The sequence below is a fragment of the Eutrigla gurnardus genome (genome assembly GCF_963514095.1).
Source record: "Eutrigla gurnardus genome assembly, chromosome: 2".
NCBI lineage: Eukaryota > Metazoa > Chordata > Actinopteri > Perciformes > Triglidae > Eutrigla > Eutrigla gurnardus.
The window spans coordinates 2,281,929-2,295,407 of NC_139916.1; the positions used below are offsets into that span (position 1 = coordinate 2,281,929).

Genomic DNA, 13,479 nt, shown 5'->3' on the forward strand with positions numbered 1-13,479 from the left:
GCAGCCTTGTGTTTGTGTGGGTTTCTTTCTGTTTGTGGGTGTGTTTTTTTTTTACTGGGCAGGAAGTCGAGTCCCTCCTCTAATGCTCCCTCTCTTTTACCTTCTTGGACATGTTGCCTGCTGGACTCGCTGCTTCCCTCCCGCTGACCCGCACCTTTGGATGCGCGGTGAAGCAGCTGGGCCAGGTTCGTTGGACTGTTCTTCACAGCGCTCGCTCTTTTGAGTTGCTGTCATTTTTTTTTACATTTCTGTTGGTCTCACTGTGCAGAAAGCTGCAGCCTGCAACACCTACCTCCAAGCATGTTGACATGGCAACTCATCATTATTTTTATTTAAATGATCTGTTCGTCTCTCCACTGTTATCTCAGCTAATCATTTAGTCTCTAAAATATCACAACAAAGTGACATAACTTCCCAGAATCCAAGCTGCTGGCTTCAGATTTCTTCTTCTGTGTGACAATCCAAAAATATTCTATTTATTTGCTCGATTAACTCTCTCAAACGATCTACTCAATTCCTGTCAATCTACTAATTCATTAACCATCTAATTCTCCAAGCACATAATAATAAACTGTGTGATGAAACTTAGAGATGAGAGAGACATGCGTTGATGTTAACACACTTTTAAAGCAGCTGTGTGGATGTTTGCTGCTCATGGGGAGAGTGAAGAGTTGGTACGACCCTCTGAACGTCTCGGATTCAGAGAGGAGCGGAATATTCCATTACGTATGAAATGGGGGAAACTAAAAACAGAGATTAAAGGACAAAAAGAGGACCCCTCCTCCTCACAGACCACGAGGGAGAATTTTGTCATCATGTCTTCCAAAACTCATTATGATGGTGTCGGCCAAAAGCAGATTGTCGTATCTCGTGCCATCATCTGCAGAAATAGTGCAAGACATCGTAGCCTTAAGGTCAAACCCGCTACATGAGATCGGTGAGGTTCCCCCCGTCCCCCCATGTCCCTCACCACCAACACTGTAACAACCTCTTTCATATCTGACATCATCCACAGCTGTCCCCCCCTCCTCCCCTGGCAGATGGAAGGGGCCATTTGCTTGATGTGTTGTGAATGTGTGAAGCAGGCGATTCAATGCAGCCGGTGACTCATACCTGTCTCCTGTCCCCCCCGCCTCCCTGTCTCCCCCGCCTCCTTCCACCTCTGTGTCTTCCTCTAAAGGCTAATTTGGTTGCAGCGTTTGAGCAGAGCTTGGCGCTGATGACGGCCCGTTTGCAGACCCTGTCGGTCTCCTCGGACCAGAAGGTATCTATCACGACCGCTGGAGGCCTGACAGCTCCATCCAGTCATATAAGGATAGTTCACGGCACGTAAAAAAGGAAGCATATCATTCATAAGAACTAGTTTTTTACTTAACACATGCTGGTGATGATAAACGATGTGTCTGACGGTAATTCAACTGCTTTATGTTAGATTCTGTCAGTGAAAGAGATGCTACCAGGTGACAAAAGTGTTCTGGAAATGAGTTGTGGGTCAAAGGTTTGTATGTCAGAATTTCAACTATTTCATCCCTCAACACTCCACCTCAATGAAGCAGATTTATATTATTTCATTTGTTTACTTTACCAGTATTTATCCAGGAGAACCCCACTGATATGTTTTAATCTCATTTACAAAGGGGAAGCCTGGCCAAAAAAAGAACATTAAAAAGTAATTTAAATAAAACGTTCACATAAGAAAGACAAATCGGCAAATATCGAACTCAAAGAAGTCGTTCAGCATCCAGACAAGTACATTCAGGGCTCAAACGATCCATAATCCTGCTTTATCCTGCATGCTGATGAAATGATCAAATTCACACATTCCACGATGTCTTGTGTTGTGTTGCTGGCGTGAACACACATGATGTTCTCTCTCTTCAGGACTCTGAGCTCAATGACCTGAAGGACACCATCGAGGTGCTGAGGGTCAAAAACACGGAGGCCCAGGAGATCATCCAGGGGGCGCTCAGTAACCCCGACATCACACCTCCAGATGCAGAATATTCTGGAGAAGGTATGAAAACAAAAACCGCATTCAAAGATGAAGGTCTGGTATTTTCAAAAAGCCTTTCCTCCCCAATAATCAACACGCTCCGTTTAGAACCGCTGATCAACCGGCAGAACTCCTCCGAGAGCATCTCCAGCCTGACGAGCACCGCCAGCCTCTCCAGTGTGAGCAGCGTGAAGGAGCAGGAGGCCAAGAAGAAGAAGAAGAAGAGCTGGGTGAGACGCCGCCCACGTCTAAGATCATTACACACATGGAGGGAAGCTGTTTGGTGTTGAACTGTTGAGCTTGTCTTGGTTTGTGATCGCTCAAACTTAACTTCATCAAACTCACATTTTACTGTTTACATTTCAAAGATTCAAATTTTGCTTTGATTTTTGTTTACATGGACTTCCTGAAGAGTACGATGCTAAAAACAAGTGTGAAATAATAAAATATAAAAATACTCAAAATAAATTAGAAAGGATTAAAAAATATACATTTCTACATTTATTTATATATATATATATATATAAATATACACACACACACACACATTCTAAAAGTATTAAAATGATGGCTTTCATCAGTTTTTATTATATTTTTGTTCTAAAGTTTGACTCTGGTCTTTCCCTCATGCTGGCCTGCTTTTTATTTTTTATTAATTTATTTTATTTTAGGTCTATGAGGTGAGTGACATCACTACAGTAGATAAACCCCTCCCCTCCTGCATGTTCAACCTTAATAAGCGTTTAGAAACTCTCTGTCGTCGTGTCTCCTCCCAACGTGATGCACAGAATATTCTGATCGGATTAAGCCGTTAAACTAAATGACAGAATCACGGTTTTATGCACTCCTTGTTAAATACTTTAGATTTCAAATGGTTCAATGAGAACAAATATTACTGTTGCAGAAACTTTATTTGATAGCTTCACATCCTTACATGTGCATTGTTGAATTCTAGGTTTTCTGTTGTCTTTTTAATTCCTTTAAATATTAAACAAAGTCAGGGCTGGGTATTTGTTTAACGTATAAAATATGTATAAATATTAAACTAGGTGGCTCCATAAAAACTACATTCTGTACCAGAAGGTTAACAGGAAGAGCAGATGACTCTTCAAACTGAAGCGTATCTGAGAGAAGCATCTCGTGTTGTTTTTAGATGTTTCTTTATTCCCGTGCGGTGTTCCTTCTCTGCAGTTACGCAGCTCCTTCAACAAGGCCTTCAGTAAGAAGGGCCCCAAGCCGGCCGGGTCCTACGCCGACATCGAGGAGATCTCCACCCCAGAATCCTCGGCACCTTCCTCGCCCAAGGTCCACCACGTGGGAAACAACCCCCCCCTGTCCATGAAGACCTCGGCCTCTTCATCGCGGTAAACCTCCCTCACACTCTGTAGATCAAACACATATTTAGTATAGTAGATTAGATTATTATTATAGGTTCTACAGATCTGTACACATGTTGCTGTATCTGTTAGCTTTTTAAAAAGGAGGTTTCTGGTCAGTCGACCACATTCACATCTCTCTAATGTCTTTATTGCATTTTAACTGGACGTCTCCAGACTGTGTGAGGACGACGAGGTGGAGGACGACAAGGTCGTAACAGATCTCCGTTCAGAGCTGTGGGAGAAGGAGCGCAAACTGACGGACATTCGCCTGGAGGCTCTAAGCTCCGCCCACCAGCTGGAGCAGCTGCAGGAGGCCATGACCAACATGCAGGTCCTTCATCCCTTCCTTTGGATTTACTTCCCTGAATATAAGCTGGGTTTCTGCAGTTTAAAAAAGCCAATTAGGGGTCAGAACTTTTAATCCTCAAGAACAGTGTTGACTGTGTATATTTGCTGTTGTCAAACTTTATTATTCCAACAAATACTACCTTCAATATTCCAAATCTGTCAAATTGTGTCCGTAGTCGACGGTGGAGAACCTGAAGGCCGAGAACGACCACCTGAAGACCGGCACCCTGTCCCCCTGTCCGTCTCCTGGTCCCTCCAGCTCCGCCTCCCAGTCCTCCGGTCTCACCGCTCTGGGGAGTTCCTCACCTCGCCAGTCCGTAGCCGTGCACATGCCCAAGAGCTACAGCAGAGGGCTGAGTGAGGGCTCAGGTACGCTTCAGCCCGGTCCCATGGGGACCACGTGGAGTCTTACCTAGGGGACTAGGTAGGGGACTATGTACAGGACTATGTGAGGGCTCAGGTACGCTTCAAACGGTCTCCTGGGGACCACGTGGAGTCTTATCTAGGGGACTATGAACAGGACTATGTGAGGGCTCAGGTACGCTTCAGCCCGGTCCCATGGGGACCACGTGGAGTCTTATCTAGGGGACTAGGTAGATAAATATATATCGGACTATGTAGAGAACTATGTAGATAAATATATAGGGGACTATGTCGAGGACTATGTAGGGGATAGAGGGTATATAGAGGATATATATTTTTTAACGTGTGTCTCACAGATGCTACATGATCTTTGTGTTTCCTCCTCAGCGGACGTCTTCTTTCCAGACTCTCTCAGTCTTTCCTCTCAGAGGGACGACCACCGGGTTCGGGTGCTGATCTGCGTCGCAGACCTGAAGGTCTTCAAAGACGTAAGAGTGTTGGAGGTCTGCCGTCTTTTCCTTCTTCAGACCGAATAGACGTGCTTTTAAACCTCCGTATCACCCGTTTGTTTGACTCAGCAGGAGGTCAAACAGCAGGACTTCTTCGTTGGCACGGTCCGGGTGAATGGCAGGATGGACTGGCCCATGCTCGACTCGGCTGTCAGCCAGGCCTTCAAGGTGAGTCCCCTTCTTCTGAACCCGGTCCACCAGCCCGAGGACTGAATGTACCGTTAGCATCAAGCTGTCATGTTAAACTTGCGTGCCGTTACAAAAATAGCAAAGTCAATCACGATGAAATTCTTTGTTTATGACAAAGCACAAATTTAGAGCAGGACATATTTGAATTTACTGAACCTGGTGGTCCAGGTCTCGCCAAGTCCAGAACACACTAAACCCTGTTTAGACGGATTCAATCAGTTGTGTTGTTTTTAATTCCAGGTGTACGTCGCCAAGGTGGACCCCACCTCCAGCCTGGGTCTGTCGACAGACTCCATCTACAGTTACAGCATGGGCCACATCAGGAGGGTCCTGGGAGGAGAGTCTCCAGAGACCCAGCCGTCCCGCTGCATGTCCCGGGGACCCAGCAGCATCACCGTGGCCCTCAAAGGTCTGTGGAGCAATTAAATCTCTTCTCCACGGCACTCGCAGGATTTAATTTGGATGTATGTTTTTAAAACCCAAAGCAGAATGTTAATTTAGAAAATGTATTTCCAAGCATCGGTGGAGCGCTCTCTGCTGTGCAGGCTCAGGGATATTATTTAAAACTATTTTTTAATAGTATTTGTCCCCAAAGGGCAAAGTTCTGCCGCAGTAGCAATAAAAACAACACAAGAGTTAAGATTAAATATAGTAATGCATTCAAATACAAGAGTCGAAATGTGAACACGGGAAGGACAAACGTTTACAATATTAATAAAACGGCTGGAGATATGCTGATGCTGCCCGTTCTTTAGCCAGGCAGGGAAATGGCGGAGGATTTATATCTGTTAGTTTTGGCTGAAGGTGTCTGAGGTGGAAACCGGAGGGCAGGAACTGAATTCTAAGTGCAGGAGGCGGTTTGCTGTCATATATAACGGATTCTGTCTTCTGTAATAAGTGTTTATTTTACCGTCGAGGTAGATTTCAGCTGCTGGCAAATAAATGGAAAGGTGAAGACGTATAAAACATCATGTTTTCTGTTAGACTTGGAACTCAACTCTTTTCTAACGCTAGTAAATCAGAATTTGTCTGATATGATAAACTTCCTTATGCAAATGTTCAAAATAGTTTTTCTGCAATAGTGTCTGTTATAAGACAGTGTATGAGGGCCACTGTAGAATAAAAAAAATAAAAAACTGAGCTTATAGGGGGGAGGGGGGGGCAATATTTAGAGAAATGTTTTTTTGTAAATTTGCGACTTTTATAAAGTAAATTTACGCCTCGTTAAGGTCCTTAGGGTGATGGCTGCTGATGTCATGACATCCGGTCTTGTTTACTTCCTCTATGACAACAAGTGGAAGCTACCGCTAGCATGTTAGCCCAACCGTCCCGATCAATAAACACCCATAAGATGACAGTTTGTCCTCATATAAATAAAAGCAACAATAAGGAGAAGCCTTAACGAGGTTACTTTAAAAACTTTTCCTCTCTGAATATCGCCCCCCTCTGGTCAATATTGTATTTATTTTCCCCTGATACTCTGTCGTAGTTTGACTCCGCCCACCTTCCATTTTGACAAACCACACATCGTCTTAATTAAACGATGCATTCAGGGTAATCGGGTTTCTCGTGTTCAGGTGTTTATCTGAGGAGTTTAACGGTCTCATCCGAGCCCCTCGACCGAGTGCAAATCCTCATGTCGGTCTGTTTATCAGGCTGCATTTAGACCCGTCTGCCTTAATTGCTTTTATGGGTTGAGTTACATTTCACCGTGAGCTGTCCTCATCGTCCACCCAAACATGAACTCAGACGACCCCGTGGCAGCTGATGATGTCATCAGTTCGACAGCGTTGTCTTCCGCTTCTCTGGAAAAAGCCACAGTTCTGGATTTATTTGGTCAAATCATGCATGAACGTTGAACTTTGTCAGCACGTGTACAGATTTAGTGAATATACGTTTTTCTAGACGGCGTTGCACATAAACCAGGTCTGAGATCTGCCAGGAGGAGTGGAGGTTCTGGTTTAATAGTCTGGTCCGTGGTAGACCTTCTGCATGCAGGAATGTGAGCAGTGAAGCGGAGCGGTCTCTGGGAAACCTGATCCGGGGGCCGGCCCAGCTGGTCCACTGGCCTCAGACACCCGGGCCCCATAGATGCTCAGCAGGAACCTTAGACTGCGCACACCCCCCCCACACCCTGCAGAGTTATTTTCAGAGCAAAATGCTTGAACTCCATGTTCATGAAGACGTGACATGCAAGGTGATATAAAGAAAACGTTTTCACGATATACGAAACCTTCTCATGTACGTTCTTTTTTCAGTTTCGATATTGACAGAATTCTTAAACGTGCTGGAGACAGAATTCAGAGCGTATCTGTTGCCTCCACACTGGATGGGAATCACAGAACAGCGATAATATCCCGACATTCTGCCCACCTTAGCGATGATATCACGATTCTGCGATACACGATATATTGCAAGATAATCATCTGCGATATGCGCCTTTATCTGAAGGATAAAAAACAGTGAAAAGGCAAAAGCAGGAACTAATCTTTTTTTTTTATATCTGTATATTTGTGCCATTTTATCGATTGTAAGAATCGCATCAGGGAGTATCACGATATATCAATATATTTTCCCGCTACGACTCCACACGGCTCTCAACTCGGAGATGGCTGAGCCGGCGGCTAGAAGCTAACAGTGCCAGTAACGGTGTTTACGTGGTGGGGAAGTGGCGGGTCGGCGCTACGCTCCTAACGAGGCGTTGATCTGGACGCCGTCATCAGCTGTTGCCACCGTACGGGTGTAATTATACAGAGTAGCGGCTGTTAGCTAGGAAGTGTGAACACAGAGGAGCTTGAATAACAACACACACAGAGGGATCTTCACCTATAAAACAAATACTTAAATCTAAAGTATGAAATGGGTCCTCATGAATCCTAATTTCTGCTGAGTCATCATACATCCTTTTCCTCGCCGTGTTCAGGTCTGAAGGAGAAGTGCGTGGACAGCCTGGTATTCGAAACGCTCATCCCCAAACCCATGATGCAACACTACATCAGCCTGCTGCTCAAACACCGCCGCCTCATCCTGTCCGGGCCGAGCGGGACGGGCAAGAGCTACCTGGCGTCCCGGCTGGCCGAGTACCTGGTGGACCGCAGCGCCCGCGAGGTCTCCGACGGCATCGTGGTCACCTTCAACATGCACCGGCAGTCATGCAAGGTGACAGGACGCGCCGCGGCGTGTGATCCGGTCCGTCGCGTTCGTCCGCTTCCTCTAATCGCCGTCTCTCTCTCCGTCTCAGGATCTGCAGCTCTATCTCTCCAACCTGGCCAATCAGATCGATCGGGAGACCGGCGCCTCAGAGATCCCGCTGGTCATCATCCTGGACGATATTCACGGGCCGGCGTCCGTCAGCGAGCTCGTCAACGGCGCTCTCACCTGCAAATACCACAAATGGTACGCTCTGAAGCTGAGAGAGTTATATGATCATTTAACCTGAATATATATATATATATATATGTATGTGTGTATAAATATATGTATATGTTGTCCTGCTCCTCAGTCCGTACATCATCGGGACGAGCAACCAGCCGGTGAAGATGATGGCGAACCACGGCCTCCACCTCAGCTTCAGGTCGGTCCAAACGAGATATAACAGCAGCTCATCGTTAACTGTGATTAATGAGTTCATATGAAATCTGATACTCATAACTGTGGAAAACAATCAGAGTGAGTAATGAGTTTACTTCTTCGTGGCAGAGACTCGGGACAACTTTAAATAAAAAACTGTGATAGCTGAAGTTAATAGGCAAAAGTTTTTATTACTTTTACAAAAAACATTCATCAAAAACAAGATTCCTTTCCTGTTTTTTTTTTGTTTTGCATAAGCGTGTCGTTTCTTTTAGTGTGAACAAAAACAAACATCTCCCTATTATCTGAGATTATTCAAACATTTACTTCCTGCTGAAAAAAGTGAAAATGAAAATACTCCATTCTACCAAAACGATAAATATAAAGCAACATTGTATTATATGAAGTTGATTGTGATGGATTGTTGTTCTGATGCTGTGTCACGGATGCAGGAGGTGAATAGTCATGTGACCAGAATATTTTTTATTTGACAAATGCTGGTTTGGGTGGTTTAACAGAGTGAATCTGTAAACTGTGACGTGGATCAGAGGCGTGATAATAAATCTCCCTTCATTCAGGATGGTGACCTTCTCCAACAACGTGGAGCCGGCCAACGGCTTCCTGGTGCGCTACCTCCACAGGAAGCTGATGGAGGCGGAGGACGAGAGGAGCCTGACCAACGAGGACCTGATCCGGGTGCTGGACTGGGTCCCCAAGCTGTGGTATCACCTGCACGCCTTCCTGGAGAAGCACAGCACCTCGGACTTCCTCATCGGTACGAAGCAACGCTCTCCTCAGCACAGCTGCATTTTAGATTCATTTATTTTCTACAAAAATATATTCATGAATAAATACGTAAAGGAAATAAACGGATATCCCATCTACACATGGAAATACTATCTGTGTACCTACAAATAATAAGTAAATAGTATTTAATGATAAATATATATCAATATATATGATAAATATATATATAATATATATATATGTATATATACATATATATATATATATATGTATATATATATATATACATATATATATATATATATATGTATATATATATATATATATATATATATATATATATATATATATATATATATATATATATATACATATATATATATATATATATATATATATATATATATATATGTATATATATATATATATATATATATATATATATATATATATACATATATATATATATATATATATATATATATATATATATATATATATATGTATATATATATATACATATACATATATATATATATATATATATATACACGCACACACATCAACGGTATAAGATAGTGTTAAAAATAATAATCATAGTAAAAATAAAAAAGGGAATAATAATGATGAGAAATTAATTTTAAAAATTATATAAAATTGTTTTTTAAATATGATGATAAAATAACCAAAAATAATAAATATAATAATTATACTTAATAAACTATAATAAAAAGTAACCCATTGGAGATGAAGGGATGAGACCATGTTTTTCCACCGCTGCATTCTTAAAACCAGAGACCCTCCTCACATGAATGTCTCCTCAGGTCCCTGCTTCTTCCTGTCCTGTCCCGTCACCGTGGACGACTTCCGGTCCTGGTTCATTGACCTGTGGAACCACTCCATCATCCCCTACCTGCAGGAGGGGGCCAAGGACGGCATCAAGGTGAGAACCCACAGGGACCCACAGGGACCCGGCTCGGGAAATGTTGGCACTCTAATCTGACCGCTGTGGCATGTCCACTTCCAGGTCCACGGCCAGAAGGCGGTGTGGGAGGACCCGGTGGAGTGGGTGAGGGGCACGCTGCCCTGGCCGTCCGCCCAGCAGGACCAGGCCAAGCTGTTCCACCTGCCCCCCCCCAGCATCGGCTGCAGCAGCCCCGGGCAGCCCAGCGAGGAGAGGCCTCACAAGGAGACTCCGCCTAGCTCCATGGAATCTGATCCGCTGGTGAGTCCACCTCCTCGTGGTCTCTTCCTGTCAGAACCATCAGCTTTGTGAAATCTTAAAATCTTTCTCTCCTTTTTGTTTTAGATGGCAATGCTTTTGAAACTTCAAGAGGCGGCCAATTACATTGAATCCCCAGACAAAGAAGAGCCGAGCCTGCCTAAACTGTGAACGCAGCTCACATGTAACAGATGTGTTGGTTCATCTCCGTGGTGAAGCAGCTCGCTCAGGAGCAGGCGAGCCCTCGGAAACGGTTGTCAGGGGTTAACCATCATCCCCCGCAGTAGGTTAACAGTTTAATATTACATCCAGTATTAAACACATATATATATATATACTATTACTTTCTTGTATATCTGACTGGACGGGCCCTGCACCACCACGTCCTCTTAAACCGGTGCTACACGACCACTAAGAATCCTCTCAGCACTTCAGGTGACTCCTGCGACGGCACGCCGTGCATCATGGGATACGGAGTGCTCGTCGACGGGAGTTAATCTCAATTACGGTGACTCATTTTTTTTTGGTGGAGGGGGAGAAGAGTATGACAGCATGTCGTTGCTACTATTTCTTGCAAAGTTCTCCGGTACATATCGACTGTATAAGTCTTTGAAGGCCAAATCTTATACATATGCAATCCTGAACTTTACAACCTGAGCAGGTGAACCCGATCTATACGATGCCTTAAGAAACAAAGACGTCAATGTCACCGCAACTTCAGCAGCGTCCTCTGGTGCTTTCATCGATACATCATCCCAGCCAATCAGGAGTCAGTTAGTCCTTCCGCTTTGTTTTTACAACATCAAATTATAGGATCCATGTCTTCATCATTAGTTCTACAATTTAACTTGCTGTCATACTCTTTTTTTTTTTTTCTTTTTTTTTGCATAAAACAAAACTTATTAGTGATTATTAGTTAATATTTTTTTAAGCACTTAATTTAGTTTCATGAACTGCTTTATGTAAAAAAAAAGAAGAAGAAAAAAGAAAAGAAAATGTGTCACCAATGTTGCCATAAATCTATCAGGTATTAGAAACTTATTACACAGGGATAATCTAACAACAAATTCAACAGATTGAGCAAATGCTATTTGAATCCAATTCACATGTTCTTTTTTTAATATATAAGAATAAGATTTATTTAGGAAAGTTTGTTTTCTTTCCCCTCACATTCAGAGTAGCTACTGTATATAATAATATAATACGTACATGCAATCAGGCTACATCACTTTTTTTCCGATTTATTTGGTGCAAATATCTAAAATACTGAACCAAATACTGTACTTTAATCATGCACATTGTTGGTGGTTTCAGTTCAACGATGAATGTATAGAAATCACTTAAAAACCACCGTTAAACAGTATAAAGCGTGTAGTTGGTGCTTTAAAGGAAGCCTTATCACACGCGTCTCCACGGCGGCTTCAACGCTGCGTTTTCATTTCAACAGAAAGAAGATCCATCCTCACTCTCATTAAGGTCATTAAGGTCCATATGGTGCTTTTTAACCAACCAGAACCGTTGAGATTAAAGATCACCTTCAGGGTTGCTTAGCAACGAGTCGTGTCGTACCGTAGGAACACTAGAGTTACGTGAAATAGATCATTTCTGATGTTTACCTGGAAGTGTTGTCGGAGATCATGGAGAGAAGAAGAAAAAACAAGAAGATTTAAGATTTCAACCCCTTTTAAAGGTACATTATGTAGATTTATGTAAAGAAGACCCGACGGAGTGTTAAAGTATTTCATCCCAAAGTGTGTGGTCGTCGTCATGGTTACGCTGCTCGGACTAAACTTCACGTGTACATAAAGCCTGTAAATGAATGTCGGACCACTTTTATGACAACAAGAAAGTCTTCACGTTTTAAACCCCGAGCTGCTTCATCGCTTCGCCGCTGCACCGTTTGCTTTCGGCCGACGGACAAAGTGTCTCAGCGTAGCTGCAGCTCTGATAACGGTCACATGTAAACTTTAAAAAAATGAATGATTTAACCACGTCAACGAGCAAAAAGAAGATGCCAAATGGTCACATGTCAGTTGTTGTAAATATATGTCCAGGTACGAGACGGTTATTACAAAGTTCGACTGAAAGCCATCAGCTTCTCGTGTGTTCGTCGTGCCGTCGCTCCGTGGTAGCTGTGTTTGTGTTTCCTAGAGTATCGCAGCAACGCGTTAATAACCGGAGAATGTCTGATCCTCACGAGCGCAAAGGGCCGTGTTTTTTTGTTGTTTTTTTTTGTTTTTTGCCGCTCTGAGTTCTTAATTCGGATAAATTTGCACAACGGACAAGAAAAGTGTGAGCTTGTTTTGAAGCGGTGAGCCTTAAAGAGAGGAGGGTCGGTGTTGGGCATCGAGAGCAGGGTTCCTGGATGTTAGATGAAGCAGTTTGGAAGCCGTCGCATGCGTTTTGTCCTTATGAATGGCAACGAAATGAAACGGTCAAATGACGATAAACAAACCGATAAAACGTCTGAAAGAAGTCAGAATCAGCACTTTTCATTCAGACACGGAGATGCATCGAATCTCTTCGGCCGATACTTGTTGCTGGACGGTCATATTTTTGCAAAAGCTTGTTGTGGACTAAAGTTAAAAAAAGAAGAAGTTATGCGCTATGTAATGTCACTGACGTGCAAATGTTAAGGGTTTCTAAGTGTTGTATATGCATGTAAACTCGCTGTGTGATGAGAGAGACAAACATTAACATTGTATTGTTGAGGAAAATCCAGATAATGTTTTCCTTTGTAATACTCCAAATATTTGATATTTCTTTTTCTTTTTTTTCTAAAGAGTCCTTTGTAAAAGTTAATTTCTCTATTTTGTACAGGGCATCGTTGTAAAGATTGTAAATAAGTCGGCATTCTGGATGCGACAACAATCACTGGGGAGGGAACAGAAATCATCCTTGAGGTTTATTTCTACAGAGTGGGTCCCATATATGGATAAGGCGTGTTTGTGAAGGCGTTCATCCACCATCACTGGTTGTTGGAATCAATAAATACATGTTATATTTACTCTGCTGCCTCTTGCCTGTCTGTAGAGCATCTCAGTAATGATTGGACCTTCCTGGTCCTCCTGGTGTGTCTCCGGGACGGAAGGTCGTCGAGGTCAAACTGGCACCGTTGGAAAGCTCGTACCCGAACTCTCTCCGACCTTCTGTTCGGCC

At 43.1% G+C, this 13,479-nt stretch overlaps 1 protein-coding gene across 5 annotated transcripts in view; it reads left to right on the forward strand.

Annotated features, from left to right (window-relative positions):
- The window catches only part of nav1b (neuron navigator 1b), a 49,047-nt gene extending 35,720 nt beyond the window's left edge, over positions 1-13,327 (forward strand). For 2 of the 5 annotated variants that reach the window (XM_084034655.1, XM_084034656.1), the window contains 18 exons: positions 1,181-1,264; positions 1,433-1,498; positions 1,882-2,014; positions 2,102-2,223; positions 3,185-3,357; positions 3,547-3,703; positions 3,897-4,089; positions 4,471-4,571; positions 4,662-4,760; positions 5,022-5,190; positions 7,705-7,940; positions 8,023-8,177; positions 8,284-8,355; positions 8,930-9,126; positions 9,923-10,041; positions 10,126-10,323; positions 10,408-10,603; positions 13,141-13,327. In XM_084034655.1, coding sequence (XP_083890781.1) covers positions 1,181-1,264; positions 1,433-1,498; positions 1,882-2,014; positions 2,102-2,223; positions 3,185-3,357; positions 3,547-3,703; positions 3,897-4,089; positions 4,471-4,571; positions 4,662-4,760; positions 5,022-5,190; positions 7,705-7,940; positions 8,023-8,177; positions 8,284-8,355; positions 8,930-9,126; positions 9,923-10,041; positions 10,126-10,323; positions 10,408-10,491 — 2,358 coding nt within the window. In that variant the 3' untranslated portion in view covers positions 10,492-10,603; positions 13,141-13,327. The remainder of the gene's footprint in view (positions 1-1,180; positions 1,265-1,432; positions 1,499-1,881; positions 2,015-2,101; positions 2,224-3,184; positions 3,358-3,546; positions 3,704-3,896; positions 4,090-4,470; positions 4,572-4,661; positions 4,761-5,021; positions 5,191-7,704; positions 7,941-8,022; positions 8,178-8,283; positions 8,356-8,929; positions 9,127-9,922; positions 10,042-10,125; positions 10,324-10,407; positions 10,604-13,140) is intronic. The other 3 variants (XM_084034658.1, XM_084034659.1, XM_084034657.1) reach the window with 2 other exon arrangements.
- The last annotated feature ends 152 nt before the right edge of the window (positions 13,328-13,479 follow it).